Source organism: Colletotrichum navitas, assembly GCF_030913465.1.
Source record: "Colletotrichum navitas strain CBS 125086 chromosome Unknown LY79scaffold_23, whole genome shotgun sequence".
NCBI lineage: Eukaryota > Fungi > Ascomycota > Sordariomycetes > Glomerellales > Glomerellaceae > Colletotrichum > Colletotrichum navitas.
Window position 1 is genome coordinate 366,317 of NW_026850569.1, and position 25,411 is coordinate 391,727.

Here is a 25,411-nt window from a genome sequence, read left to right on the forward strand (position 1 = left end):
TACGTTTCCTTTTGCCGTTGAGTGGCACCCACGCACTTCCGCAGAACTACCTGGGCTATTTTGGGTTGCTTCTCTTTTTAGAGTTTAGGGAGACGACTCCACTTCCTCTTTAATGACTCGACCGATGCTTTGCGATTTTATCGTCGCAACGGCTGCTGCTAGCTACGTCGATCGTTTCTCATGGCGAATATCGTCAGAAGTATGTATGTATGTATGTACAGTGTGTGTAAGTCCGTATAGATGTATGTGCGTGATGAGTCTGTCGACGTCAGTCCATGTCGATGCTCATCAAACACCAAAGGGGCCCTAGCGGCTTCCACCTCGACATCTCCTCCGGCAGCCGGTGCCGCTTCAGCATTTCCCTTTCGAGAGACGCCGTCTCTCGAACGCGTCAATCCGACTTGGCCATCGTCGGTCTTAGCCACGCATGAATCGGGAAGGATAGCAAGATGCCACGTACAACGGTTTTATTGTTTTGATTACATGCCGACAGATCTCGTCCCTCTCCTCTCCTCCAAGAACCAACAACACGACGGAGCCTCCCCCTACTTCCTGCGCGACGGCCTCGCGTTCTTCTCCATGCGCTTCTGCTTCTCCCACCGCGCCTTGCGGATGTCCTCGACGCCCCTGATCTCCTTGCGGTTGCCGGCGCCGTCGCGGAACTGGCCGACGCGCTTCTCCTTGGCCTCGGCGATGCGCTTCTTGCGCACCTCGTAGTCGTCGCGGAACTTGTCCGCCGGCTTCGGCGCCCGCTCCTGCTTGTGCTTGTACTTGTGGCTCGCCGGCAGCTCCGGCCCGTTCGCCTTCTCGAGCGCGCCCACCTGGATCCGCCCCAGGCGGTTGGCCTTGCGCCACCGGTCGAAGCGCCCGCTCTGGAAGCTGGCCGCGATCTTGACGCCGCTCTCGCCGCGCACGTACTTGGCCCCCTTGGAGCCGTCCTCGTCGTTCTGCCGCGCCACGTACTTGTTCTGCTTCTTGTCCCAGCGCATGCCCTTGGCCCGCGACGGCTCGCCGAAGCCCTTGGCCGTGTCGTCGTTTGTGAGGTCCATCGTGACGTTGCGCGCCGCCTCGACGAAGCTCGACATCTGCGCCCCCGACGTGACGCCGTAGCCCCGCTCCTCGGCCGTGTTGATCGTCCTGGGCGTGTAGGACATGAAGACCTCCGAGTCCCTCCACGACTCGGGCTTCTTCTTCTTCTCGCCCGTGTTGGTGACGGTGACTTCGAACCCGTCATCGTCGTCGTCGTCGTCATCGTCCTTGTCCGAGTCGTCAGAGTCGTAGGCCTCCATGGCTTGCGCGTTCGCCTCCTCGTCCGATCCGGCGTCCGAGCCGTTCGCGGCGTCGTCCAGGTCCTCCATTTCTTCGTCCGAGTCGACCTTCTTCTCCTTGTTGCCGCGGTGTGGCGTGATGCGTTTCCTCAGCTGCTTCATGACTTCCACCGCCTCGCTGCTCGAGCCCTTTCCTCCTCTTCCAATCTCGAAGATGGTCTCGGCCGGCCTGAAGCCGCTGATCTTGGCCATCATCTCGTTGCGCGCCTGTTCGGCGTTGTTCATGTCCGCACCAAAAATGGGGTGCAGTGAGTGCCACCCTTTGGTCCCCACGAGCTCGCGGGCTCGCTTTGCGCTCTGGCTGGACGCCGAGTGGCGAGTCTTGAGGTACAGCTTCTCGGCCTTTGCCGAGACTTTACGCATGGCCTCGATGTCGGCCTCCTCTTTCAGAACCTTCTCCATCCACTCCATATGGATCTCGATTCTGTCACGTCTGAGCCCGCCAACGACGACATCCTCGGCGTAGGATGGGCTCTCGGTCTCGTGGCCCACCACCAGCCTGCGGCCGAGGAAGAGCTGGAGATCCAGGAGGTAGGGGGTGTCGAGCTCCCGCACGATGCTGTACGCCCAACCCCTCTGGCCGGCACGGGCCGTACGTCCAACGCGGTGCACGAAGACCTTGGGCTGGGGAGGGAAGTCGTAGTTGATGACGTTGGCCAAAACAGGGATATCGATACCTCTGGCCGCGACGTCCGTCACCACCAGGATGTTGGCTCGTCCGTTGCGGAAGTTCTCGGTGTTGATGCGACGGGCCTCTTGGTCGAGAGAACCGTAGACGTACGACACAGCATAGCCGGCTTTCGTCAGCAGCTGGGCGAGGTATTCAACGTGATGCTTCGTTGCCGCAAAGATGATGGTCGAGTGTTCCGTCGGCTTTCCCCTGCCTTCGCCCTCGCGCTTTCGCTTCTTGGACGGCACAACATCCAGGGGAACTCCGTCGGGTGTGCCGTGGGGCATCTTGATGAGGTCGCTAAGGATGTGAAGCAGGGCAGCCTCCTTCTCGGCTCCCTTGACGGAGAAAAAGGCACTCTCGAGGTCCGGCGAGACCTTGGTCTCGGCATCCAATCTCACGAGGGTGGGGTCCTGCAGACCGGCTCTGGCGAATTCGACCAAGGAGGCCGGCAAGGTAGCAGAGAACAGCAGACTCTGCCTCGACGGGGGGAGGGCGTGTAGAATCTCGGTAAGCTGGGCAGCGAAACCCATTTCGAAAAGACGATCGGCCTCGTCAAAGACGACGTACTTGATGGAGGACAGGTCCAGGCCCATTTCGACCTTGAGATGGAGGAAACGACCGGGGGTGGCGATGACGATATCCGGGTTGGACGCCATCATGCTGAACTGGTCCTCCATGCTGTCACCACCGACGAGCAGGATGCACTTCAGGTCTGTCCCCTTGCTGAACTCCTTGACGACCTTGAGCGTCTGGAGCGCAAGCTCACGAGACGGCGACATGATGAGGGCGCGCGTGCCGACCTTTGCGCTGTGGGCGCGCAGGCGCTCGATCATGGGAATGACGAAGGCGGCCGTCTTTCCGGAACCCGTTCTCGCCATGCCCACGACGTCCTTGCGGTCCATGATCAGGGGGATCGTTTTTCGCTGAATCGGCGTGGGGACGGAAAATCCCTTCTTCGTAATGGCGCGGAGGAGGTTCGCATTCAGACCTTGCAGACAGTGTTAGATCTCACCATGCCGCGACGGACAACAAGAAGAAGCAACGCGCCGCCTGCATCGAATCGATCGACTTACCCATGGCCTGGAAACCGCCTCCCTTCTTGACCGACTTGCCCTTCAGGTTGGACGCCTTGCGGAAAGATGCTGCCTGCTGCAGCGCAATGAAGGCTTCATCGCCATCGTCTTCGGCCTGGCCCCCTTCGTTGCCGTTCAGGATCCCGTCCACGTCGAAGTCGAAGTCTGGGGCGTTCTGTCCGTCATCGCTCCCGTTGTCGCTGGCGTTCGCGGCGAAGAGGGAGTCTGCAATGTCGACCTCTCCGTCGGAGGGCGCAGGGGATGCCGCGCGACGAGGCATCTTAGACAGCTGAGATGTTTCGCGAAGCCGTATGTGTCGTCGTCGTTGATTGGCTCGTGAAGATTGACTCGTGAAGATTGATTTTCACCGAGTTGCGAAACAAGCAAAGCTGGAGCAGCACCCAAGAGCTGGCGAGCCGCCTTCGAAAATTTGGGCGGGCGGGAAGAGAGAAATTTCTTATCGTTATCATATCTTAGCGTCGTGGGGCAACCACTGCAAGTACAGGGGGGGTGCTTATCAACTGGGGATCTTGAGCGGGTCCATGTGGCTTGTCACACAGCACCCGCACCACCCTTGGCCTCGTGCTGAACCTCGCGCTGAACCTCGCACTCGATCTAACAAAAACTACCACCATCCCACCATCCCTCCCACCATCAGTCCTTCACGACACTCGTACACTGGATCGACTGAAGCGCGGAACTCATCATGGCAACACCAGACGTGAAAGAGGAGAAGGATGCGCTCGACGCGCTCGAGCTCGAGGCAAAGGAGTTTGACAAGGTAAATGCGACGGCTGCGGAGCGAGAGAGAGCACGCGAGCAAGAACCCAGCACTAACAAGGCGCCTTCTCGCCTCCCCCCTTCAACAGGATGCCGAGATCGACAGAATCCTCAAGGCCTTCAGGCTAGACGCCTACGCCGTCCTCGACCTCCAGCCCGGCGTGCCCGAGTCGGACATCAAGGCCACCTACCGCAAGAAGTCGCTCCTGATCCACCCGGACAAGACCAAGAACCCGCTGGCGCCCGACGCCTTCGACCGGCTCAAGAAGGCCCAGACGGAGCTGATGGACGAGAAGCACCGCGAGCGGCTTGACGAGGCCATCGCCGACGCCCGCATGCTGCTGATCCGCGAGAACAAGTGGACCGTCGACAGCCCCGAGATCAAGACGGACGAGTTCGCCAAGAAGTGGCGCGACAAGACGCGCGAGGTGCTCATCGACAACGAGCACCGCCGCCGCCGCCAGCTCAAGGCCCAGATGCAGGAGGAGGGCCGAGAGCAGAAGAAGGAGGAGGAGGAGCTGGAGCAGCGCAAGCGCAAGCGCCAGCACGAGCAGGACTGGGAGGCCACGCGGGACCAGCGCATCAGCAGCTGGCGGGATTTCCAAAAGGGCAAGTCGGGCGATGGGAAGAAGAAGAAGAAGATGAAGCCCATCGGCTAAGGGCTCTTGGGGAGGGCGGGGGAGTGGGGTGGACTCGCCGCGGACACACGTTGGTTCGTTCGTCCCCGTTGGGTTCTTTTGCGCAACTGTTTCTTCCACGGGTGGGCAAAGGTGTTTTGGGAATAGACGGGGAGGGGTTCTTCATTATACCGTGGCAAGTCTCGACTACGGCGATTTTTTATTTTTATTTTTTCCCCCTTTCTCGATCACGCCAAACGCGACAGCATGGTTGAATCAACGAACCTGTGAGTTTGATATCGAACACCGCGATCATGTCCCTAACCACGTCAGAAGTGCAATGCCCGTGTCTCCTCAACCACCCCCAAAATTCGACGTCTTTCATCTAGCCAGGTAAGCACCTTTCCCTCCCGTCCCGTCCGTTGCATCGTGAATGTGCTTTTCATAATCTCTCTGTAAACATGTACTTTTGACAGCCTGCCCACCATGCATCCGTTCCCTGGCGCCTGTCCACAAAATCGAGGGGCCTTCGCAATGATCCCAAAAGGCGTTACGAACACACCCACATATCATCTTGGTGAGAGCGCTACCCGCCCATTGTTTAGGGCCGCTACTGCTGCTGCTGCTGCTGCTGCTGCTGCTTCTTCTTCTTCTTGTACTGGATGAACCGTCCGAGGTTCAACGCAACCTCGTCCGCCCGGGTGCGCAGCTCTGGCTGCGTCCTCTTATCGATCCTCTTCACCAAGGCCTTGACCTTGGGCTGGGCCGCCTCGAGGTGCGGCAGGAAGTTGTCCTTCCAGAAGACCTCCTTGTCGCACGCCAGGTCTTCGTCGCCGTAGATGTCGAACAGCTGGTTGAGGGCCTCGACGGCGTCGGCGGCGGGCGTCTCAGGCAGCGCGTTGACGACGGTGGTGAGGAAGACGCCGATCTCCCTGTTGAGGGCGATGGGGGCGGGGTCCCTTGCCAGCTGGCCCAGGACGCCGATGCACTTGACGCCGAGGCCCTGGAACGGGTCTTCGGGCTCCTCGTCCTTGGACTTGTCGCCGTTCGGGTTGGGCTGGTGAAGACCCTTGGTCGCCTGGTAGAGAGCCATGAATTTGTTGTGCTCGTCGCCGCTTAGGGGCACGCGTCCAGGTAGGCTCCGGGAGACGGCCCACGCGAGGCTGGTCACCTTGGTCGCCAGCTCGACGTCGGCGGTGTTGGCGGCCAGGATGGGGACAACGACGTTGCTCCAGATGGCCTTGCCGGAGGGCGTCCATGCCTTCAGGATGGCGGCGTTGTGGTCTTGTGAGAAATCGAACACGGAGATGGACCAGGCAATGTTGCTAAGGGCGGACAGGGCATGCGCCTGGAGCTGTGCGGCATCCTCGGACTGCGAAGATGCGGTCGCGAGGGCAACGAGTTGCGGGACGGCCTGCTGTACCAGCTCGCGCAGCGTAGGCAGGTCGTCCATGCCGGCCTCGTCGTCGTCGTCGTCAACACCAGTGACCAAGTCCATGTCGGCCTGCAGCGCGTCTTCGTCCATTGAGTCGTCGTCGTGGTCGTCGTCTTCGTCGTCATTGTCGTCCTCGCCGGCGTTGTCCTCCTCGCCAGAACCGTGCTCCATGTCTTTGTCGTCCTCGTCCATGGCGGTGTCGTCTCCGCCGCCGATTGCGTTCCACTCCTCTCCGTCCTTGCTGCCGCTGCCCCGCATGGACTGCTGGAGGGTTGTTCCAATGTCGGCCAGAATCTCCAACGCCAGCTGCAAGACCTCGGTCGGGTTGGACCATTGGCACTTGGGCGGCAGGTCGGAGTCCTGCTTTGGGTCCCTCAGTGCCGAGGATAGGGTCGGGATCAGGGACGCATCAGACAGGCTCTTTTGGTCGGGGGTGCCGTCGAACCATTGCATGGCAGTGAGAATGTTGTGCAAAACACCGCAGGCCAAAACACCCTTGGCGCCGGACACGCCTTGCAGCTCGATCAGAGCCGTCAGGGGCTTGGGGCTGTTGTCGGCAACAACGTCCCGGGCGAGACGGGTGTTGTCCTCGGACAGGGTAAGGAGGGCAGAAAGGGCATCGAGACAGACGCTTGGTGGTGAGTCGGCGTAAGCGATGATTGCGAAGAGGAGGTTCTTGATGGCCTCGATGGTCACGATCGCCTCGAGAATCCCATCTTGAGCCTCGGCCAGGGCGGACAAGAGAGCGATGACAGGCTCGGCGATTGCCCAGGTCGCCTTGAGTTCAGCCTTGCTCAGAGTAGCGGCGCTGGTGATGTTTTGGAGGATCTGAACATGGTTAGCACCCGTGCGTCTCGTTGTACCTATATACGAACCGTGTCGTATTAGTTGCGGGATGGGTTACTTACGGCCTGGGAGGCAAATCCCATGGCACTCAGGACATCCTGGCGGTAGAGGTGGATGCAAAAGTCGGACTCCTCCTCTTCGGCAAGGACCCTCAGGATGTCCCAGCCGGCGGCGCGGCTGTCGAGGCTGGCGTCGGTGAGAGTCTCGTTGAGGATGATATGGACGATCTGCTCGCGCAGCAGCAACTTGCGGCACTTTTCATTGGATACGATATTTGAGACGGCCTCGGCGGCGGCGGTGCGCGACTTGGGGTCGGAGCTCTGCAGGTCCTTGATGATGGGCAGAATGGACTTCTCCCTCAGAGCAGCGAGCTCGGGGTCGGAGGGCGGCTTGACGGTTTTGGCGATGGGGTCCTTGCGATGGCTTTGGCCACCTCTGTTTCGTCTCGACTTGCCCATGTTGCGCAAAGTGTTTCTGGGGGATGTGCTTGCAGATGGGAATAAGATTTTAAGAGTTTTGAGAAATGTCTTCTTGGTATTGGTAGATATATGCTCTTGAGCTGTTTCGTGACCGACCCTGTTCAAGTCCAGTGCTTTGCTTTTTCTTTTCTTTTTTTCTCCCTATAATAAAGAAAAAAAAGAAAAAAAAAGAGAGAGCTGGGTGGGGAAGTTCGAAAAGGCGTTGCTACGGGCAGCCACAGTGTGGCTCGGGGATCGAACAGATGCCCCGCCCGGCATCTGACAGAGGCCAGTCATTCTCATTGATCGTAGAGTACCGTACCGTACTGTACCGCTGCCCATATTGAACAGCAGACAGGAAAGTATGAATACCTGTAGGTACTCGGTGCCTTTCCCCGCTGATAGGTGCCCACTATCTTAGTACCTAGTTAGGTAGGTAGGTAGGTTCCTGCCCACCGTACTAGGAAAAGTCAGGCCGGGAACGGTTTTCAAAGTCGAGTATGGAGTACCTTACATACATGACAAAATACAAGCGGACCCAAGTACCTGTACATGATTATCTTCAACTATCCCCCACTCCGTGTGAGACAAGACTACCTAACCAAGACTGCAACGGCCGTCATTACTAAGCAAATAAGGTGTGTGTGAGGTCTCACTCTAAATACCACCGTTGTGCACTAGGCATTAGTACCATACCGGTAGTGTAGACGCTTTCTCGCGGTTGGATGCCAAGCCAGACATGTTAAGCTTCTTCGTCCGTGCCTGGGCTCCCTTGCTTCGCAGTCAAGGTCACTTAATGCCACCTTTCCTTTTCCACAAGGACCTACGCCGACACATGCATCATACTTACATACATGCTTAATGTACACTCGAACTATCAGTCATTCTAGGTAATTCAAGACCAGCGCGAAGCTTTCCAACCTCCGCCGAGCTTCACGTCCGTCTGCACAGCTCCACAGAACCATCAAACCTGCAACATCGCTGCATAGCACAGCCCAGCTCCGGACCAGGGAGCAGGGGACCAAGAAGAGCAGCCTTGAATTCCCGTCGGGGTGATCCATCGCTCCCGGCACCAAGGGGCGGGGGAAACCGATCGAGGTCCACGAATAGACGGACACAGGAACCGCCAGCGGGAAAGACAACTCTCTCTCTCTCTCTTGTGTCTCTTTCTCTGTCTCTTGCTTCATCTGTACCTTGCCCTGTTATTGCTTCGCACCCCTATATTCTGTACATACCGTCATTCCGTCTCATCTCGCCGTCCCGCTCCACCGGCCGCTTTTCCGTGTTTCGATTGCTGCGCTGTCCTGTCCTCTTCCTAATCCTCTCCTCCTCTTCCTCCCCTTCCCTCTGCTGTGTTTGGAGCTTCATTGGTGACGCAGCCAACGTCGACGTCGACGGGAAGATGTGAGACGCCTGACCCTCGGATCTTCCTCCCACCTTTGCAATCATCCAACCTGCTGCTGCAGTCCTTCCGGCGAGAGCCTGTGCTACCCGCGAAACCTTGCTTTCTTTCCCTTTGCTCATTCTCCCCCGCCGCCGCCTGGTTCATCTTTGCCCGCCCCCAGCACTGCACTTCTTCTCCCTCCCTCTCCGGTAGAGAAGCATGCCGGATCCATGGCGCCAACTACGCTCCCTCGTCTTCCTCAGCGATGAAGAAATGGGCAAGAAGGACGACGACCACCACCGCTCCGGCGGTAGCGCCATCAAGAACCCCATCCTCCTTCGCAATCGCAACTCCCAATGGCAGCCTGCCGCCAAGATGCCCTCCCGCCGCCTCTTTCGACGAATCGCCTACCTCCTCGTCATTGCCTGCGGCCTCTGGTATCTTCTGAGCGACCTCTCCTTGGGCTTCGGCCCCCGATCCCCCAGCTACATCTACCCGTACCCCGACGATCCTCGAGAGTCTCGCGATCCGACGCTCCGAAACCCCGCCCGTCTGCCCAAAGGCCAGCCCGCGACCCAAGGCCCCGAACACCACGACTACAATGGGCCCGTCAAGTTTCACCGTCTCGCTGGCTCTCTACACGGCATCGCCGCCACCAAGGGGAGCCAGCCCGTCAATCAGAACGTTCTCTTTGCCGCCTCCAACCTAAAGAGCCTCTCGACGCTGCTGCCATTCGCCTGCAAGATGGGCACCGAGCTGAGGAGCTACGTACACTTCGCTGTCATGAGCAGGAGCGACATGGACCTCGACGACCTCAAAAAGATCAATGGCGTCGACGACACCTGCTACATCATCTGGCACGACGCCCGAGCCGACTTCTCCACCCTCTCGACCGATGCCCGCCTCGAGCAGGCCGCGATCCGCGCGCTACGCCACATCCATACCTACATGCATCCGCAGGCCATCATCGTCGACGGCTCTGACGACGAGGTCCTCCCCTTCATGAAAGGCATACGGGACGAGACCCGACGCCTCAACACCCCGCTCATCGAGCTCCCCGCGAATGCCTGGACACACCTCTCGTGGTTGGCAAAGCTGGACAGCGCTTCGCTCTCGGTCTGGAACCAGGTCAGCGTCGACATCCTGATCCAGGCTCCATCCAGCGGCTCTGGCAGTCTGCTGCGCCTCCTCAAGTCTCTCAGCGACGCCGAATTTACCGCCTTCACGATCCCCCACCTCACAATCGAGCTTCCCCAGGACATCGAGCCGGCGACCGCCAAGTTTCTCGAGACGTTCCACTGGCCGCCGCCACACGTACACAATCCCGGCCGCGTGCAGATGCTCTCGCTGAGGCACAGGATCCCTCGGCAGCGCATGACAGAGGAGGAGAGCTCCATTCGCTTCCTCGAGTCGTTCTGGCCAACAACGCCCAGGCATTCTCACATTCTTGTCCTGTCGCCGCAGGCCGAGCTCGCGCCGGGTTTCTTCCATTGTGAGTCTGGGCGCATGAAACGTGGTGCCACGACCGTGCTGACCAAAACACCAGATCTCAAGTTCACCATGCTGGAGTACCGCTACTCCCGCTTGTCGACCCTCCAGAAGTGGGATCAGCGCATCCTAGGCATCAGCATGGCGTCGCCTTCTACCTACCTCAACGGCAAGGCGGACTTTGTAGAGCCGACGGCGGAGAACGCAGAGCACGGCGAAGGGACATCCTACCTATGGCAGGCCCCCAACAGCAACGCCATGCTCATCTTTGGTGACAGGTGGATCGAGATGCACGGTCTCGTGTCGCAAGTAGACGCGCTACAGCATGCGCGCGGGGACGAGCCGCCGCTGGAGATGTTGGCGGAGAAGGAAGTGAGCAAAAAGTTTCCTTCCTGGCTCGAGCATGTCTTGCGCCTCTCTCGGCTGAGGGGCTATTTCACGCTGTACCCCAGCGCCGAGACGGCAGCCACACTCGCGGCGGTGCATCGGGAGCTTTACCAGGCGCCAGAGGAGTACGGAAAGGAAGACAGCGAGCGGAAGAAGACGGCGAGCCTGTCCGAGTCGGCGGGCGGCTTCGGCACGCTGGTGCGGACGCTGGACACGCTCCCAAACAACGGCAGCCTCACGGCCGCCAGCGATCTCCCGCTTCTCGGCTGGGAGGGTGATGGCACGGACTTGCAGCACGTGTACCAGTCGGCGGTGGAGTACATGTTTAAGTGGCGCGAGCTGGTCGGCGGCTGCAGCAAGGCGGAAACGCAGAGTGACCACATTGACGGGTCCGCGAAGGACTTGTTTTGCAAGGCTGACGGCAAACCCAAGGGGTAAATGGAAGCAACATTCACATGGGCATCCGGTTTACCGCAGCGCGATAGGCAAGATGTTGCGCCGACTGTACTCGTTTTCTTTTCTCTCTTCCTTCTATAGACTTTATATATACCCACCGGACAAGCATCAGCATCGATTGGTTATGGCGCGACGAAGAACTGGGGAAACGGCTCTACAATAAAAAAAACGGTTTTCTGTTTCTTTCTATTACTCGTCACCATTCATCACAAGACGTGGTCCGCCGCATAGGCTACGTCGTCTGACGGGTGAGCTCCCTAGGTCTTGGCGGTGATCCTCGCGATGACGAGCAACACGACGCAGGTCCCCACGATGCTGAGGGCCACGATGGCAAGGACCTAACACGGTTCTGTTAAAAACAGGTCGGCCCGGCGCAAATGGCTGTACGAGAGAGAGAGAGAGAGAGAGAGAGAGAGAGAGTCCGGGCCAAACTCACGAGCTGCGTCCGCCACCCCGTCTGCACGATGGCGGTTTTCCGACTATACTTGTTGACGGTTTCTGCGCGGGTCAGACGTATGCGTCTTTCGTGTGCCAAGGGTGGGGGGATGTTAAATGGGGAGGGGGCTCACTGGTGTAGTTGCCGATGCCGAGGCACAGGCAGGCGACGGAGAGGACCCAGAAGATGATGCCCAGGGGCTTGGCCATGCGCAGCTCGAGCGGGCTGGGCTCGGATTTCAGGTGGAAAGATAGGACGATGGCGACGGCGACGATGGACATGTAGACGGAGAGGCGGAGGTAGGAGAGGAAGGCTGCGTTGTCAGCTCCACACTCGTACGTTGGGAGTTTGTTTGTTTTGGAGGGGGGGGCGGGAAGGCCAAGCGACGTACTCCTCTCGTTCGCGCAGTGGTCCCGCGCGTCGCTGGTCTCGTTCTGGAAGAGGAGGGGGCCGAAGATGGGCCAGGCGAGGAACGTCGGTTTGCCGGCGTGGCCGGGGCCGCTGTCACGTTCAACGCCGTCAGTGGAAACAAACACCCACACTTTTTTTCGGTCCCGATACGGCACCACGAAGGGCGGCGTGGAGCGCTGCTCTATCTTTCCATGTCCCGATTTGGTTTTTTTTTTTTTCGATTTTTTTTTTCTCATCCTTGGCGTCTGAATGGGAGGGGGGATGGGGGAGGTTACTGACCCGATGTCGCCGACCTCGACGGGCTTCAGCAGCTCCGAGGCCCGGAGCGGCGCGCAGCAGTGGAAAGTGAGGTCTTCATCGTCAATGTCGGGCCTTGATGCCATTTCCGGGCGCAATTGGATTGAATAACGATCTGCTCAAGAATCCAGGGGTTGAAGGGAGGAGGAGGGTTACCGGGATCATTGAAAAGTGATGGCGCGGGTTTGTCTTTTTTTCTTTAGGGGAGGCGGGGAGCTTGGAAGTCTTGGAAACGCATCGGATTGGAATCACGAGCGCCATGTATGAAGTTGTTTTGGACACGGTGCGGTCACGGTGCGGCAACGGCGACCGGCGCTCGGGAGGAGGGGGGGGGGGGGGGGGGGGGTCCACACTCCCGGTCCGGGCCGCTTCCCACTTCGACGGGCTTCGTGTTGCTCACCATTGAGCTGGGCGTCTTCTTCGTCGCGCATTCTTCTGTTGTTTGGTACCTACAGCTACAAAAAGTACTTTTCAGTCGACGGATACACATCAACAATATGTTAGTTTCAATACCATAGGTTGTATATCATTCAGCGAAGAAGAAGAAAACATACGTGAGCCGATGAATGCCGAATCGGATCCCAGGCATGGACGAAGAAGGCCGCTGGGACGCCGCATTAGAAAGCGATAGAAATCTCGCTTCGGAGCCGCCTCTAGCGGACATTTCTATCCTTGTGTTCTCTCTCGTGACGATGATGAAAGGGGCGCGCGGCCCGACGTCGTCATCGGGCGTGCGGTTGAATCAGCACACCAATTTCTAGATACTCGCTACTCTATCAGAACACGACCCCTCCCTCACGTTCTTCGAAACACGCATTGCAAGCTCTCCCGATTACCAACTCCGGCAGAATGTCCTCGCGGGCAGCATCGTCAAAACCCAGCCTAGCCATGAGAATTGCGCGGATGTTGCGAGCGGCAAAACAGCAACGCAGTTGAACTGCCGGCTAAGTACTGTGACTTATCAGTGGCGCACTGACGAGAGAGGGGCAAGATGGAAGAAAAGGCGCGGAGGGCACATAAGGCACCTTGGGGCTGTTGTGTTCTGTTTCGATGAGTTATATACATGGACTATGCTACATGGACCTTTGGTACCAAGTCAAGATTCGGTGCAATAAATAAACCCCACACAGGGACGGCCGGCTTGACTAACATCTCTCGAACACCCGATACAAGCCCTTCAGGTCAGCAACTTCCAACACAGCCGCCTTCATCAGCGGCGTCGTAGCCACCAACCTCGCCTTGAAGGCGGGGAAAAACACATGCTCCAAGGCCCAGCGCACATTCCGTCGCCGTTCCGCAATTTGCCTGTTATGGCCGCCCTCCCTCTCGTCCCCGTTCCCGGTATCCCCACCAATAGTCGGTGGCAACTGCTCAGGCACGTAGAAGGAGGCCAGCTCCTTCAAGAATGTTTCGAAACACGCCTTCTCCTCCGTCCAGTCGACACAGGGTCCCAGACGGAGCAAGAATTGGGGTAGCTTAACCATGGCCGGGGTGTAGCCCTTGATCAGGAGGGGGATGGTGAGCAGCTCGCCTGCAGGACTGACTTCGAGCGAAAAATACTCGCTGAGCATCTCACGTCGCTCAATCAGCTGGGCGGCAACCTTCTCGACCACTTCGTCAACGTCGAATTCCTCATCAGGCGATTCAACGTTGTTCTTCTCTATCTCGGCGCCCATGCGGAGGATCTCTCGCAGATCCAGCGGTGGCGTGAAGCGAATGGTGCCAAAGTTGCCAAAGTCGGTCAAGCCGACCTGGTAACAGTACTCGTAGCACGTCCGGCCGTAGTCAATGAGATACAGTTTGATACCGCCCTGAATGGCGGCGAGACGGCGACGCTCGTCAACGATGCCGACAAACGTGTGGTTGGCAAAGATGTCTGTGAGGTCATTGTGCATGTCTTCTCTGACCTCCGCACGAAGCTCCTTGACGCTAGTGAGCCTCATCGGCGCAAAGGGCCTGTCCACGATCTCATACTGGATGTGTTCCGAGGCGGACAAGGCGTTGTCGTCTGGTGTTCCAGTCGCTGTTGTCGCCGCCGCTGCAGGGGACGCCTTCGAAGGCGTGGCTGATGTAGCGGAGGGCAGCATGCTGGTGATTTTGCGTAGGCTCGTATCGGTGCGGACTAGGCTGTTAGAGTTCCTCCGCGGCCGTTTGGAGCCCGGTGTTTCTCGAGCCGGAGTTGCCGGAGTTGCCGGAGCGCCATCGCCCTCGTCCTGAGACGTCACGTCCATCATATGACTACCCGGGAGCAAGCTCTGTGTCATGAACGTCCGGCTTGCGTCGACCTCTGCGAGTTTCGAACGGATGTGCTCGCATATCGACTGGATTATCTCGTCCTCGTTCAGGAAGTGCACCTCCTGCTTCGTCGGATGCACATTGACATCGACGCGAGCAGGATCAATCTCTAAGCTGAGATAGATGAATGGCCGACCGCCCTTGGGCAGGAAGGAAGAGTACAACTGCTCCAGTGCTTTTTTCATGCTGGTAGAGTCGACGCATCGGTGGTTGATGAAGAGTAGAAAGGTGGTTTTCTTGATGTTGTAATTGGCATTCGTAGCCCAACCAGTAGCCTTGAAGCCCCAGCGGTCCTCGGATGTTGAGAACTGCATCACCTCGTTGGCCACGCCTGATCCATAAATTTGCCTTATGCGATCGACCTCACTCGCGGAAGCTTGAACGGAGACACTGGCACCCGACTCGCCGTGCTTCTTGCATGAGAAAGCCACTCCCTTGCAGTGGATGGCGTAGCGGCCAACAATGTCAATGATCTTGTTGAATTCTTCAGCGGGCGACCTGAAAGCTCGTCGACGAGTTGGTATGTTATAGAACATGTCTTCGACGCTAATCTGGGTGCCCTGGCGGCCGGCGGTGGGCTTGGGTTCGGCCGACTGGCCGGGTTTCGCGGGGGCCAGTTTGCCGTCGAGGTAGGTGGCGCGCCACGCGCACTCCGAATCTCTTGTCTTGGTGGTCACCGAGAGGTGGGCGATATGGCTAATGCTTGCCAAGGCCTCGCCTCTGAAGCCATAGGTGGCGATGGAAGCGAGATCCTCAAAGGCCGTGATTTTGGAAGTCGTGTGGCGTTCGCAGAGAATCTCCAGGTCTTCTTTCTTTGGGGAGGTCAATACGGCGAAACAGTTTCACAATGCGGACAGGAACATACCTGGATGCCACATCCATTGTCTGTAATCTGGAGGAGTTTGAGGCCACCCTCCTTGACGAGTACCTCGAGAGCGGTGGCGCCAGCATCGACGGAATTCTCAATCAACTCTTTCAAGGCGTTCACAGGGGCAACGATGATTTCGCCTGCAGCGATCTTGTTGACAACGTTGGGGTCAAGTGCCTAAGAGGTAGGTAGGTGCATGTCAGATATATGACAAGCCAGGTAAGGCGACAGGTGCAACTCACCCGGATGCGACGAGAAGCACGTGACTCGTCTGGATCTTCCTCTGCCTTCCGCTTCATCCCAGCAGAAGGTAACGGGTCGACTTCCATGGAGTCGGGCATGGTCGCGAATTTGAAGGCAACCAACCAGGGTCCAGGTTTGATACCAACGGAGTGAAGCGAAGATGAACTATTTTGGCGTCGTGCAAAGATGCATCCCTCAAGGCTTGGGTTTTCGTTCCCCTTCTCCTTCTCCTTCTTATTCGTCTTCTTTTGGAACACTCTGTAATGAGAACAGCTAAGGACGCCTAATTTGATGTGTACAGTGTCAGTCCACCAGCTTGAAGATCCAAGGGTGCAATACCGGAAGTCGTGACTGTCACAGCTGCCAGGCGGACCTTCAGGAAGCAGGACGTCACAGCCGCGAGTTCCACCTGCCAAAACGAAATCTGCGACGCGCGTTCACGTGACTTCCATTAGTCATCCCAAAACCACTTTACCCCCGTGGTCTGCTGCTCAATGAGCCTGGCGCACCCAGAGACACCACCTACCTACGATGTATATTTTGGTTCATCACATATGGAGTCCGCGCACGTCAACGATGCAGATCTTCGACCATTGATGGACACTCAGTGGATCCTTTCTGCAGCTACCGCATTGCCCACCACCTACGGATACAGGACTGCAGATACCTCATGAACTGATATATGCATTTACGATGGTGGTTGCCCTAACATGTCTTCCCCGTCTTCAGTCGTCAGTCAGCCTTGGAACAGGCATTCCCAAAGGTGCTTGATCCGCCAAAGCCACCCCCATGGGCACGTTCCGTGGAGGCTGTGACGACAACCCCCCGGTCACCGAGAGTCACGATGTCGCTTCCACTTTCATCTGTGCCCCGCAAGGCACCATGGTACACCATTCAACGTTTGGTCTGCTTGTCGAGAATGCTCGGCACGTAGTCCTATTACGCCTTACTTGTTTTTGGCCGCCTCGGGTAGATGACACCATACTACGAGGCAAGCCTTGACATGATTCGCAAGGCAGACAATCGTTGCTAATCGACCACTCATCCCGTTAAGCACCAATTCGACTGGCTCTGTGGTCCTCTCCAACTGCAACATGCTCATACGAGTGCTCGCCCGTCCACGCGGGGGGAAAAAAGGGAAAAAAGGTCGTGTTGTTCAAAACCTGCAACGGTTACCTCAGACCACTATAGCCACACTTTTTTTACCCTTTGTTCGGTTCGGGCGCAGTGCATTCAATTAAACACGTCCCTCAATACAAAACGGCATCCGAACTGCTCGTACCGCAACGACCTGCTTTGCCTAATCTGCTGTACCTTAAATAATCATCACTATCGCACCAAACAACTCCGCACACTCGCTAGCAGCAACTTTTCGTTCTCGCTATGTGCGAAGACAGATACTCGCAGAGCACCGTGGGGGACGACGTGGCCTCGACACGTGCCCATCCTCCAAGTGCCAGGTATGTTCATGTTCCCAGGCCCTGGCATTGTGTCGCGTCTGACAGCGGGCCTAGTGGACGGAGCTCCAGACCACATTCGCCGGATCCTGTAGCTTCAGACTCAAGCGTGTCCACCGGCCGGCACATTCCCCGAAGTCCTCTTGCGTCCCATACAGAGAGCTTGATAGACATGCAAATCCCACGAGAATTGCCATCGCGCCATACAAACAAGAAAAGAAGCCTTGACCAGTTGTTTGTTAACAGCACGCCGCCGTCGCCCGACAAGTTGCAACGCGAACTCGATCGGCAGCACGAAGAGGCTCGCCGCGCCTCTACCTCCCTTCTCCAGCCAGATGCCCATCGGACCCAGGCTCAAGAGAAAAAGCGGCGGACAAAACTTGTCTACCGAGGCAAACCGACAGAGCATGGCGCGCACCCGCACTCGCATACGAAAAACGGCCACAATAGTGATGAAGAGGGCGACGGCGACGGCGACGGCGGGCATGTGAGAGAACAGCGGCTCAGCTCCCCTGCAACCTTTTCGGAAGATTAAGGCGTGGAGACCTGGCACCATCCGCCACATTCCTGTCCAATGATACAATCCATCCACGCAGGAACAGGACGACCTACCGACTTACTTCCACCAGCAACGCAGCATCGCCCCTCTCTTATTAGAGCCTAGTATCTGTTGGGCCCCTTTGGCAACCCCTGCACCCCCAGCACACACACCTCGCGCGGCTCAGGTTTCCTTCTTCGTCGGAAGCAGACGCCCCATCGTTCCCGATGTACTCAATACCGGCATTACAGTGACCTCTCATTCACCCCAGTGAGACCCGAGAACACGACATGGGGCTGTCGGCGGGCGTTCATAACGTAGCCGGCCTGCCCGGTTTGCGGTTGAGCGGTCGGTACCTCCACTATTCGGTCCCCCTCGGTCATTTCCCTCCCCCCCCAAAGCAATCATGCAGGCACAATCCCAGCTGCAATGCAAGGTCCTGGTTTGAAACAACCTTAACAGCCGACGCCTTTCCTATTCGCGCCATGAATACCCCTCGCTGATCGCTCAGGTTGTCAACGCATCCATTTCAGGAAGATTCACCTCCCCTCACGACCTCTTCACAGTCTAGCGGCCTGCAGTTGTTTAAGAGCAGAGTTCGATTTCAGCGACCGTCATGTAGACCCGCCGCCAGTGCCTCTTTTGTTTCAGGTCGACAGTCCCCCGTTTGTCCTCGTCTTCGACATTTTCTTTCTTCCGCTATACTTGCTCGTTTTCCTCCCAGTCTCTATTCCCACATAAGACTTCGTGTTCACACCTGTTGCCGCCAGCCCATGCTCAAAATAGTAAATAGTCAATTCCAAACCCCTGCCGCGTCTTTCCCCATTGAGCTGCGGGCACCCACCACGCTTCCAAATGTGCTTACCAGCGTTTCAACATTGGGTTACTGTCACCGTAGCTCCGACGGGTGCCGATATGGCGGCGTATGCTGCCTCGATCACTACAGTGTCCCATCGCTCTGGTTCGCTCCTCTCATCCGTGACTGGGAAAAGGGAGGAGGCGTTTGCATGCCCCGCTCCGCCCATGCATCGGTGAGTAGCACGGCGGTTCGCGACGATATTGGACAAATGCCCAACATCATCATCCCTGTGCAGTGACAGAACGGAAACGTCTCGGAGATTTATCCTAACTGCAACGAATGCCCCCCCCCCCTGCAATCTTCATCCCATCCCATCCCTTGGGATGGGGCCTCACCGGCTGTCCCCACGTATGTCACTAAACCCATCATGTTTCGTTTCGATGTCTATTGCGAATACCCTGTCCCTCCTCTTGGCTGGCTCTGGGGTAATGAAGGGAGCAGACAAACGGGTTGGTCTAACCTGGGCACTCTGTACGGACAGTATGAAAACAAAAAGAATAGCCATCCTCCCGCCCGGTACCCTTTCCCACCATGTCCGTCCCCCCCTAACCTTCGCATCTTCCTCTTATCTCATCACACCTCTTTTCACTAGTCCCCGCTCCATTCATCACCCCTGTTTTGCTGGGAACGTTACCCATTGTACGGCAAGCAACAGAGAAAACATATGCGAGAAGACATCGTTCTGAAGAAGAATCGGAGAGGGTCATCAGATGGCAGCACATACGGCAACGGCTTGCAGGACTGAGGCAGAGGGGAAAACACGGTAAGCTGACAAGCGCCGGAATGAGTGTAGCACGCAAGAGGCACAGAACCACCCGGACGACGTCGTACCGAGCCAACGGCGACAACAAGAAGTCCTCGAACGTCCAAACAAGGTATCATGGGAGCCATGAGAACCATGGGAAAACCGAGAAAAAAAACCCGACCAGACCCTCCTCGCCTCACTCTCTTACCCGCGGGCGATCCCATTGGTGATCGGCCACTCTCGCTTGTCGCCTCTTAAGACCATGGATGTGCGTAATAGTTCGCCGGCAACAAGCCGGAGTCAACCCGAGACCCAACGCTCCCGTCACCACACTCGCCAATACTCCAGACCAGCACCAATACTACGGCCGGATTATACCTTCAAATGCGGATACAACTAAGGGCTTGGTTCAAGGGCCTCGCGAAATGACACACACGCACACACACACACACACACACGCACACACACATGCACCACTTGCATTGGACACACACGGCGCAACGCACCCAGACGGAAACCGCCGTGGGTGCACCCATCCCGCCATCCGCCGGCCGTCTGGCTTGGCGCCTGAGTGCATGGCCCTGCGGAACTCGCATACTGCCTTGCAGGTGCGGGGGCGTGACCTGCGATTGAACCTGTGAGTGGCCGGCGTGTCCTTCGTTATTGTTTCTAAGAACCAGGTGCTTGAGATTATCAACGGGCCTGCACTCGCCGCCGCAGGGGAAGTGGGGGAGCGGACTGGCGAAACTCTCACCCTCTGCCTTCCTCTTCTTATACCCTCGCCGACCTCCTCCACGCTCCTCTCTCCTCCCTTCCCTTCCGCCCTTTTCCTTTCTCTATTATTACCCTTCTTATCACCTCAGCATTATTCCATCGTGGTGAGCGGATACAAGCCTCCCTCCGGCACAGTCGAGAGGCAACACGTTACACCACCACCACCATGATATTTCCTGCTCCAGCATGAAGCACCCCTTACCACCCACCACCTTGCCGTCGATGATCGCTCACCGGGATCGCCTACCGGACTTGCGACGTGTGTCTCGCCGCACTGACCTTTGCCGATGGTTTCCGCAATTCCCGGCCCGTTGAGTACATGATGGGGCAACTATTTCCCCATCAAAAAAACTCGTCGTCAGGCCCCCCTCCCCGCCCGCCTTCACCTGTTATAAACACTCGACGGCGTCACCAGCTTGACAAACAACTCCTTGATACAACTGCATACCATCCATCATATAGGATGAGCCCGGGTCAAGGGACAACACTGATTCATCGAGGGTCACACAGACACATGCAACACGAGATGAGACGAAGCAAGAGTAGTGGCAGACGAGATATCGCGGGGTGAAACCTCTGTTGAGAAGACGACGACAAAGTGGTCCGGAACCCCAGACGGCGATAAACACAAACGCATGATGGATGGCCACTCCCCATGGCCCCTCTCCTCCCACTGCCAAACCCTAGAAAGACTGGCCACATGGTTCTACACTTTCCAAGATATTTTAGCGGCTCAACGCTGCCACAGACACACCCAACCCGCAAACCCGATTAACCCAAAAGAAGAACAGAACAAAACGCCCAGACAGATGCCAGAAAAGAAAAAGATTCAGTATGTGCGGTGGACGAGCAAAATAGTAATAATAGGGTGGTTGTACAGGTGGTATCTCGTGACGGCCCACGGCCGCCGGAAAAACAACAGTGCGGTCCTGAAGACAGCGGTGGATAGAAATGAAGAGGAATTAGTACAAACACAAGAGATGGACGAGGCCGTCCATCCCATACGGTCAAAAAAAAAAGAAGTCAAATGGACCAATGGGTCGGCCGGGATGGACGAATCGATCGACAATGCGAGCGAGACGCCACTGGGCCGAACGAAGCGAATAATTATCGACAACGACCGCTAGGGACGGAGGAGGGTCATCACTCATTGCTGACGCCGCTGCTGCGGGTCCGGTTTCTCGAGCAGGCCACCGATATCGACGCGGCCGGATCGGTCGTCCCTCTGCCACGAGGGCTCGGAATGTGTTGGTTGATGATGCGGGCCGGCACGGATGGGCGGCAACTGGAAAGAGGGTTGAGGGGGCCGAGTGGTCGGCGGCAGTTCACTGCGAGGAATCTGATACGACGAAGGGCCGGCGGCATAGTCGGGTCGGCTCGGCGACGCGGAATACGACGGCATCCCAGGACTCAGCCCGGATGTCATGTGAGGAGGCTGCCCAGGAGACGGTCGCGGCGCGAGTGCGCCCTCGCCATACCGAGATCTCGTGTGATCGAACGTCGCAGACACGGGCGTGTGCTGCGCGTAGGCCTGCTGCTGCTGCTGCTGCTGCTGAGGTTGTTGATAGAGATACGGCACCTCTCGGGCATGGGGCGACGGTGAGGGGTAGGGAAACCTGGGTGCCGCGTTGACGAGCAGGACGATGAAGTAGATGGACTCCCGCTTCGCAAGCCCCAACCGGACGGAATACGATCGCGGTTGTCCGTCGGCCGCAGCAAAAACGAAGAAGTCCTGGCGATCCAGCTGGAACCGCGAGATCTCGTCGGCCTCGAAACGCAGAGAGTCAAACACGCGCTCCTGCTCCTGCCTGCCGAAGATGGGGGGCAGATAGACCGGGTCTTTCCTCGACCGCTCATCCTGCATACTCCGCTGGTGGTTCTGGATCTTGTCGCGCTCCGAGGCCAAGACGATATCGAGGAGGGATCGTCCCCTCACGCTGGGGATCCCGACAGCATCGGCAAATGCCTGGGAAGCGCGGGCGATTTCCAGCTCCATGGTCAAGAAGACGACGGGTTCCGGCGCGCCGGTCGCCAGGGGCGGCGGCGGTTGCCCGTAGATGTTGGCGTCGGCCATGGAGGCTCTGTCCAGGTAGCGCGGGGGGGCATTGGGCTCGCTTGGTTGAGACTTTAGAACGCGATAGGAGTGACTGCCTCGGATGGGGTCATCGTACCCTGAGATGGGAGGGCCAGCCGCCGAGTAGTGACTCAACGGCGGTCTCCTCGAGGCTGCGGCGGCGGCATCCTGGGGATGCTGATATGTCGAGGGGCCATAACGGGCCTCCCGGTCGTCCCTCAGCCGTGGGCGACCGCGCTTCTTGTGTTGCACGTCGACGCATGCGTCTTCCTTTCCGTTGCTTGTGCATCGCGAGCAGGGTCGTTGGGCTATATTTTTTTTTTCGCACAAAGTCAGCAAGCTGCCACCACCATCATCTCGCAAAAGACACAAATGAAAAAGCAAGCGCGCGATCCGGAGCTGTTGCAAGTGCAACAACCGCAAAAGTAAATCTGTGACGTGCTCCTTCGACGAGCACTTGCTCGTCAATTCACAACGATCGCGTGGCTTAGGCGACGCTGTGGGGTGTGTCTGTCTGTTCCCGGCTTCTCTCCCCCCCCCCCCCTCATCCCGTCAGTCAGTCATGCATCGCTTCCGACACATCAATGACACGCCCGTCTTGCCCGCTGGGATCCTCCCGCAAATCAAGGCTGGACGGAGCAACGATCGACCAGCCATCATCAACCTCTCCCCCCCTCCTATCAAGAAGATCCTGCGCAAGAGGAGGGGGAAACCCACACCTCCGGTTTCTGTTACAAACATGGCACAGTTGGTCGCAACCACACCCGGCACCTCGGCTTGCGATTGGCGACTTTGCCGGATCCCTAGCGCGGCACAGGCAAGGTTCGGGGTTCTCTCGCCCGGTGGCGCCGGCTGTAACCCGCTAATCCCTCTTCTCCAAATTCCGGCCCGAGATCCCGGACTGAACCGGGTTCGGGAACGCAGACGGGTTGAAGGACGGTGATGGCGGCGGCCGATCGTTGCGCTGAGGTATGAACGCTGCTGCTGACGATGACGAGGTGGCTCTCTCGCCCACTGGCGCTCCGGACACAGGCTGCTAAGACTCGGACAACCCTTCTTCTCTCATCTCCTTTTTTTCTTTGTGTTCCTCCTGATTGCCAATACAGCTCACCCATTCCTCAACTCTCAGTTTGAGTTTCCGCGAATTCAATCTGCCCGAACGGGACCATCTTGCTCCCCCCTCGGCACCGGTCTCAGGCAAACGGGATGATCCCTGTGTTGCGTCGAGTTTCCGTCACGCCAAAAATGGGCCTGCTGGGTTAATGCCCGCGCGCGCCCAGATATCCACTCCGGGAACCTCTCGGTCGGTAAATGGGGTCAAGGCTTGCACCCGCCCACTTGGGCGCCCCCCCCCCCCCTTTCCTCTCCGCTATATCCATATTCTTGGAGAAAAGGGAGTTTTCCATACCTTGTCGGAGGAATTGCCCAAGGGGGTGCAGATGCGAAAGCGAAACTAGGTGAGGTTGGGAGATAATGGTGACTAAACAAAGCAGGAACGAAATGAAACTTGACAGGCGTTTCGCCATACGTACCGTCACATCTAGACAAGAAGAAAAGAATGTCAGTGTCACCGTGTCAAGATGCTAGCAAACGTCTCACTTCAACGTCTGCTCCCGGAGGGGAGGGGGGAGAGGAGGAGGAGGGAGGGAGTCGCCTTACCGAAGATGGGCTCTCTTGCATGGCACGCAGGCTGATGCCACATGGCCCTTTGTCTTTCTCTGCGTCTTGGGGGACGTGTAGGGAGCGCTGTCCTGGGACGTTTGCGACATAGTTGTCGCATAGCCATGCTGATGAGGCCCTGCTGGCTGTGACGGTGGCGGCCCAGACATGTGCATATACGGTTGTGGCCGTTGCTGCAAGGCCTGGTTCGCGAGATGTGCATACCCAGACGGCGTGTTGCGCAGGTGGTCGTCAGGTCTAGGATAGGCGTAAGACATCCTGTCCTGCTGCTCGGCGTGATAGGATCGGGGCTGGGGCGGCGGCAGGGACTGGTGCAACGGCGGCCCTCGGAGTTCGCTTTGGTGTATCGTCGTCGCCGTCGGTGGTGGCGGCGGCAGTCCCCCGCGGTATGCATCCTGCGGGTTAGTGGACGGATAGCTGCCATGCAGTTGCCCTCGGTCGCCAGCCTCTGGGTTTGCTTTGGGCGGATGAGGAGGAGGAGACCCTGACATGGGCGGAGAAGGATAGGCTCTGGGACGAGCAGGAGTCTCGGACTCTGCTCTTGGGGGGGTTGCCCAGGTCAGGTCGAGGGCGAATCGCGCCAGATCGGAAATGCCTCGGCGCTGGCCGAGCGAGGTAGACGACGTGTCGCAATCGCTGCTGATGTCTTGCATGGATGTTGCGGTGCGGGCTTCCCTCGAGCGTCTGGGGTCGCGGGCTCCCTTCGTCTTCTTCCAGACGATGCCTCGTTTCCCAGACTGTTCCAAGTTGAGACCGAACCGGGGGGGGGGGGGGGTTTGGGTTTTTTTTTCTTTTTTCTTTTTGCGAACTCTGGCCGGTCCGTTGGCAGTCCACCCGTGTTATTGATATCCTCCGGCTCGTGCTGTCGCTACTTGTCGATGAGTCCAGACGAGGCGGAAAAGGCGTTGTCTTCTTCGCGCCTGTCGTTCGAGGGGAGGGGAACAAGGTTGGTGGTGACACTTCGCTGTTGTGGGGTCGGTTTCCTCGGTTTCCAGCCAAACTTGAGCGTCTGCTTCGTTCCTGCGCGCGGTCTCCCTCACTTGCCGACGATGAAAAAAGGCCCTTTTCTTCCTCTTCCTTTCGTTTTGCGCTGAACCGCGATGAATGAATGGCACCCGCTTTTCGCAAGATGGGGGAGGTAGGTTTGAGCTAGCCGAGTTTCCGAATATCGAAGATGGTGGTGGGGGAGGGCAAGTTCGCGCCGTCTTTAAAGCACGAATTTCAGGCCGTTCGTGCCAGGTACCAAGAGGCGGCGGACAAGGTCGAATATGCGGCCCTTGTGAAAGCAGGTGGGGGAGATGGTGCAGCTACTACTGCTGTGAGACGACGATGATGCTGCTGCAGCGTGATACTGGCACAACAACAACCTTTTGGGCTCCAATGAAGCTACCTGCGGCGATATTGGTGGTTCTTCGAGGGAGATGCTGGTGCGGGCGGCTGCAGGAGGTACCACGGCGGAACCTCAGGCACGGGATGCGGAGATGGATGGCTGGATCCCCTTGGTACCGGTAGTTTGTTCGTCGGGTTGGACGCGATATATAAGTGCGGGAAGTTAAGATATGAAGAAGAGTAAATGTAGAAAGAAGGGAATAAAAAGAAATAAAAAAGGAGGGTGGACAAGATGGAGACCTAGCCCGCTCTCTATCCTGATCTCTTTTCTGACACTCTGACTCTCTCTCTCTCTCTCTCTCTCTCCGACTCTCGGGTTCGGCGGCCGGAGTGAAGGAGCGTTATTTGTCGAGGGCGAGATGCGTTGGAGAGTAAAGGCCCATAGACTTTTTCTTCCTTTCTTTTTGGGAGCAGTCGATC

General features: G+C 57.7%; 8 protein-coding genes across 8 annotated transcripts; 2 read left to right on the plus strand and 6 right to left on the minus strand.

Moving 5' to 3' along the window:
• Positions 1–67: 67 nt before the first annotated feature.
• On the minus strand, positions 68–3,493 carry LY79DRAFT_658740 (DEAD/DEAH box helicase). The gene is made up of 2 exons (XM_060562728.1): positions 3,075–3,493; positions 68–2,989 (listed from the first exon to the last, which is right to left on the minus strand). The coding sequence occupies exons 1-2, from the start codon at positions 3,352–3,354 to the stop codon at positions 546–548; spliced, it is 2,724 nt and encodes a 907-aa protein (XP_060415129.1). The 5' UTR covers positions 3,355–3,493; the 3' UTR covers positions 68–545.
• Positions 3,494–3,780: 287 nt separating this feature from the next.
• LY79DRAFT_669076 (DnaJ domain-containing protein) lies at positions 3,781–4,513 on the plus strand (the record flags this gene model as incomplete). The annotated part of the gene is made up of 2 exons (XM_060563593.1): positions 3,781–3,855; positions 3,944–4,513. The coding sequence occupies 2 exons, from the start codon at positions 3,781–3,783 to the stop codon at positions 4,511–4,513; spliced, it is 645 nt and encodes a 214-aa protein (XP_060415130.1).
• Positions 4,514–5,081: 568 nt separating this feature from the next.
• On the minus strand, positions 5,082–7,552 carry LY79DRAFT_702962 (uncharacterized protein; the record flags this gene model as incomplete). Its single annotated transcript, XM_060564955.1, has 3 exons — positions 5,082–6,734; positions 6,815–7,226; positions 7,533–7,552. 3 exons carry the CDS (start codon positions 7,550–7,552, stop codon positions 5,082–5,084), a joined length of 2,085 nt encoding a protein of 694 aa, XP_060415131.1.
• Positions 7,553–8,813: 1,261 nt separating this feature from the next.
• On the plus strand, positions 8,814–10,907 carry LY79DRAFT_669078 (uncharacterized protein; the record flags this gene model as incomplete). The annotated part of the gene is made up of 2 exons (XM_060563594.1): positions 8,814–10,086; positions 10,141–10,907. The coding sequence occupies 2 exons, from the start codon at positions 8,814–8,816 to the stop codon at positions 10,905–10,907; spliced, it is 2,040 nt and encodes a 679-aa protein (XP_060415132.1).
• Positions 10,908–11,131: 224 nt separating this feature from the next.
• LY79DRAFT_589610 (uncharacterized protein) lies at positions 11,132–12,155 on the minus strand (the record flags this gene model as incomplete). The annotated part of the gene is made up of 6 exons (XM_060561054.1): positions 11,132–11,182; positions 11,213–11,263; positions 11,362–11,423; positions 11,495–11,674; positions 11,753–11,862; positions 12,052–12,155. The coding sequence occupies 6 exons, from the start codon at positions 12,153–12,155 to the stop codon at positions 11,132–11,134; spliced, it is 558 nt and encodes a 185-aa protein (XP_060415133.1).
• Positions 12,156–13,079: 924 nt separating this feature from the next.
• LY79DRAFT_605505 (DNA mismatch repair protein MutL) lies at positions 13,080–15,903 on the minus strand. Its single transcript, XM_060561880.1, has 3 exons — positions 15,475–15,903; positions 15,230–15,409; positions 13,080–15,176 (listed from the first exon to the last, which is right to left on the minus strand). The coding sequence occupies exons 1-3, from the start codon at positions 15,571–15,573 to the stop codon at positions 13,215–13,217; spliced, it is 2,241 nt and encodes a 746-aa protein (XP_060415134.1). The 5' UTR covers positions 15,574–15,903; the 3' UTR covers positions 13,080–13,214.
• A 2,820-nt stretch (positions 15,904–18,723) lies between these two features.
• On the minus strand, positions 18,724–19,532 carry LY79DRAFT_551135 (uncharacterized protein). The gene has a single exon (XM_060557615.1). The coding sequence runs from the start codon at positions 19,296–19,298 to the stop codon at positions 18,960–18,962; it is 339 nt and encodes a 112-aa protein (XP_060415135.1). The 5' UTR covers positions 19,299–19,532; the 3' UTR covers positions 18,724–18,959.
• A 1,463-nt stretch (positions 19,533–20,995) lies between these two features.
• LY79DRAFT_513830 (uncharacterized protein) lies at positions 20,996–24,255 on the minus strand (the record flags this gene model as incomplete). Its single annotated transcript, XM_060554532.1, has 3 exons — positions 20,996–22,230; positions 23,455–23,462; positions 23,582–24,255. The coding sequence occupies 3 exons, from the start codon at positions 24,253–24,255 to the stop codon at positions 20,996–20,998; spliced, it is 1,917 nt and encodes a 638-aa protein (XP_060415136.1).
• Between the last annotated feature and the right edge of the window lie 1,156 nt (positions 24,256–25,411).